Source organism: Gastrolobium bilobum, unplaced genomic scaffold, assembly GCF_033153095.1.
Source record: "Gastrolobium bilobum isolate Gb01-03AN ecotype WA unplaced genomic scaffold, APGP_CSIRO_Gbil_v1 utg30897, whole genome shotgun sequence".
NCBI lineage: Eukaryota > Viridiplantae > Streptophyta > Magnoliopsida > Fabales > Fabaceae > Gastrolobium > Gastrolobium bilobum.
In genome coordinates this window covers 1-3,489 of record NW_026895498.1, presented here as the reverse complement: position 1 = coordinate 3,489, position 3,489 = coordinate 1, and the positions used below count along the sequence as shown (strand labels likewise).

General features: G+C 33.8%; 1 protein-coding gene across 1 annotated transcript; it reads left to right on the top strand.

Moving 5' to 3' along the window:
* Positions 1–516: 516 nt before the first annotated feature.
* On the top strand, positions 517–1,859 carry LOC133314070 (uncharacterized). Its single transcript, XM_061515512.1, has 5 exons — positions 517–793; positions 914–1,048; positions 1,140–1,344; positions 1,463–1,620; positions 1,711–1,859. The coding sequence occupies exons 1-5, from the start codon at positions 517–519 to the stop codon at positions 1,857–1,859; spliced, it is 924 nt and encodes a 307-aa protein (XP_061371496.1).
* The last annotated feature ends 1,630 nt before the right edge of the window (positions 1,860–3,489 follow it).

Sequence of the window (3,489 nt, the reverse complement as noted above, 5' to 3'; positions counted from 1 at the left end):
GCAAATTGGATGCACCATTATGGCTGATGGTTGGACTGATCGGACTAGGTGAACTCTTATCAACTTTCTTGTTTATTGTCCTAAAGGAACTGTTTTCTTGAAGTCTGTGGATGCCTCTCATGCTTCCAAAACTGCTGATTTATTATTTAATCTATTCAAAGAAATTGTTCTATTTGTTGGGCTTGAAAATGTTGTTCAATTCGTGACTGATAATGCTTCTAATTATGTTGTTGCTGGAAGGTTATTGGAGGCTGAGTTTCCCACAATATTTTGGTCTTTTTGTGCTGCTCATTGTATTAATCTGATGTTGCAAGATATTGGCAAGTTAGAGGAAGTGGGTGCAACCGTGGCACATGCTTCATCAATTACCAAGTACGTATATAACCATTGTCATCCTTTACCCTTGATGAGAAAATTCACAGGTGGTAGAGAAATTCTTCGTCCAGCTCCAACTCGCTTTGCTACTATTCTATTGCTTTGAAAAGCATATTAGCTCAAAAAGATCCATTAAGAGCAATGGTAACTTCAAGAGAGTCGACAAGTTCAGCATATTCTAAGGATTTGAAGGCTAGAAAATTTGTGGATTTAGTCTTAGATTCTAGCTTTTGGAAAGAATGTGCTGACATTGTGAAAGTTACTGAACCACTTATACGTTTGTTGCGTCTTGTTGATAGTGAAGACAAGCCTTCTATGGGTTATCTTTATCAAGCCTTTTATAAAGCAAGAGAAGATATGGTTAGACGGCTTCAAAGAAAGAAAAAGAAGGCGGAGCCGTACTTGAACATCCTGGATAGTCGGTGGGATACTTAACTTCGTAAAAAATTGCATGCTGCGGGATATTGGTTAAATCCAGCATGTCATTTCAATGTTGAAGAATTCAATAAACATGCATTGACAACTTCTGGTCTTTTAGATGTTATAGAGAGGTATGTTCATAAGGATGAGGAATTATCGTCCAAGTTAACATCTGAGCTGAGAACTTTCAATGAATCTGATGGTGATTTTGGAAGGAACATAGCTATTCGGGAACGAACTAAAGTTATGCCTGGTAAAATAATTTATGATTAGTATGTACCTTTAATTCTTGTTATAGTTGAATGATTGAATACTAATATATTTTATTGCTTACAATGTTTCAGATAAATGGTGGGAACTTTATGGTTTTGGTGCACCAAACTTGAGACAATTGGCTATTCGTATCTTAAGCCAAACTTGTAGTGCTTCCGGTTGTGAGCGAAATTGGAGTGCATTTGGGCAGATCCATTCAAATAGGAGAAATCGGTTAGAGCATAAAAGGTTGAATGATCTTGTATATGTTCGATACAACCTAAGACTACAACAAAGGTATTATAATTTATATATACATGTTTCCAAAAAAAAAATTATACATACATTGATTGTTTATTTTCTTTTAGACAAATATATGTTCATATTTGTTGATGTTGAATATTGGAAAAAATAGGAATCAATTGAAGCACCAAAATTATGACCCAATTAATTTGGAAACAATGGATGATCATTCTACTAGTTGGGTTTTTGAGGAGTCACCACCATTATTAACCGATGAAGAGGCAAGATATTTGAGGAATAATACCATTGAATCAATTATAGATGGTATTGGTATGTTTCTTCATGATAATTCTATTGTTTAATTTGATGATTTGATCACGTTATATTATTTATTGACTTGCATATAATATGTTATTGTAGATGAATTGAATTTAGATGAGGATGATGTAGATGACGAACCTCATATGGCTATTGTACCCCAAAATGAAAGCAATGTTCTTCAAGGTTTGGATGGCAATGGTGGAAAAGGACAAGGAGAGCCTGAATTTGATGATATTACTTTTAATTAACTATATTAGAATACGAGTTTTGTACTTTGGTATCTTGATACTTTAATTAGGTTGTGTAATTGATGAATTATTTTAAGAATATTTTGAATCTTTGATGATTGGTGGTTTATTTTTTAATATTTTCATATATGATATATGTATTTATATTTTTTTAATATATAAAACCGGGTCAGCGCAGTGACCCCGTGACCCCCCGATTGAACTCGTGACCCCATAACCTCTGACCTCGACTGGGTCGATGTCCGGGCCGGGTTTTTAAACACTGGCTTATATTACTCTCTAACGCATCCCCTCACGTAAGAGTTCTTTGGACTTGAAGCATGTATATTACACTGGCCCATTTTTTTTGTTTTATCTTGTATTTATTTTATTCCACTTGAAAGTGGGGACGGTGAGGATCGAACTCGTGACCTTGTAGTCACTCAAGCTCTGATGGCATGTAAAGAACCAATTCAACAAAAATCTTAAGGTACTATATGAGGGTCTTTTTTAATGATTTTGTTAGAGAATAATATAAATCATTAAAAAGGCCCTCACCCAACACCTTAAGGTTTTGGGTTGAAGTAGTTCTTTACATGGTATCAGAGTTTGAGTGACTTCAAGGTCACAAATTCGATCCTCACCACCTCCCACTTTAAAGTGGAATTAAAATAAAAATCACAAAAGGTAAACCAAAAATTGGGCCTGTGCAATTTTCACGCTTCTAGCCTAAAGGGCTCTTGCGTGAGGGGGTGTGTTAGAGAATAATATAAACCATTAAAAAGGCCCTCACCCAACACCTTAAGATTTTGGGTTGAAGTGGTTCTTTACAGATTTATATTATTCTATAAGATTTACTATAAAAATATTTTTAACTTCACATTCTTTTCTTTTCGAATTTTTTAAACTAAAACAACCTAATTCTTAATTTCTGCTGCAGGGATCTTCCAATTATGCATTTGATGTGCTAGAGGCCCAGAAGCATGCAATGTTTTGGGTTAAGTCCTATGAATTAACACAGTATCGACAACGAGCAATTAGATGAAGGATGAATTAGTCTTGCCTGAATTATATGGACCAATTAATATTCTTGTATTATTCTGTTTTGTCTCCGTAGGAAGTTCATAAGAGACCATGGATAATGCCTGAACAAATATGTTGTGCCCCATTAAGATTCGAGAATTTAATATCCTTTCAAAGGAACTGGCATTCAATTTTTAACAGATGTAGTCGTAGGTAGGGGTTTGTTGATAGTGTAAGAAGTTATAATCCCTTTTAGAAAACATAGTTTCAATTTCAAAAATTTTAAGAGTGAGGATATTCTAACTACCAAAAATTCTTACTACTAGCTTACTACCCATCACATCACCATTGGATCAAAGAGAGAGAATGTTAAAAAGTTTTGAAGAGAGAGAAAATGTTAATGTAATGGTGATTAGATATGTAGTAAGTTGGTAGTAAAAAATTTTGATAGTGAGAATATCCCTCCTCAAATTTTAATTGTGAATATTTTACTAAGCATCTGATCCACTTTTGTATTTTTTTTTTTTTTTTGGTAAATACTTTTGTATTCTTTATTGATACACTAGCATGATAATCGAATAGAATATGTTCTATATCATCCATCTAGTTCAATTATTTGATACACTTA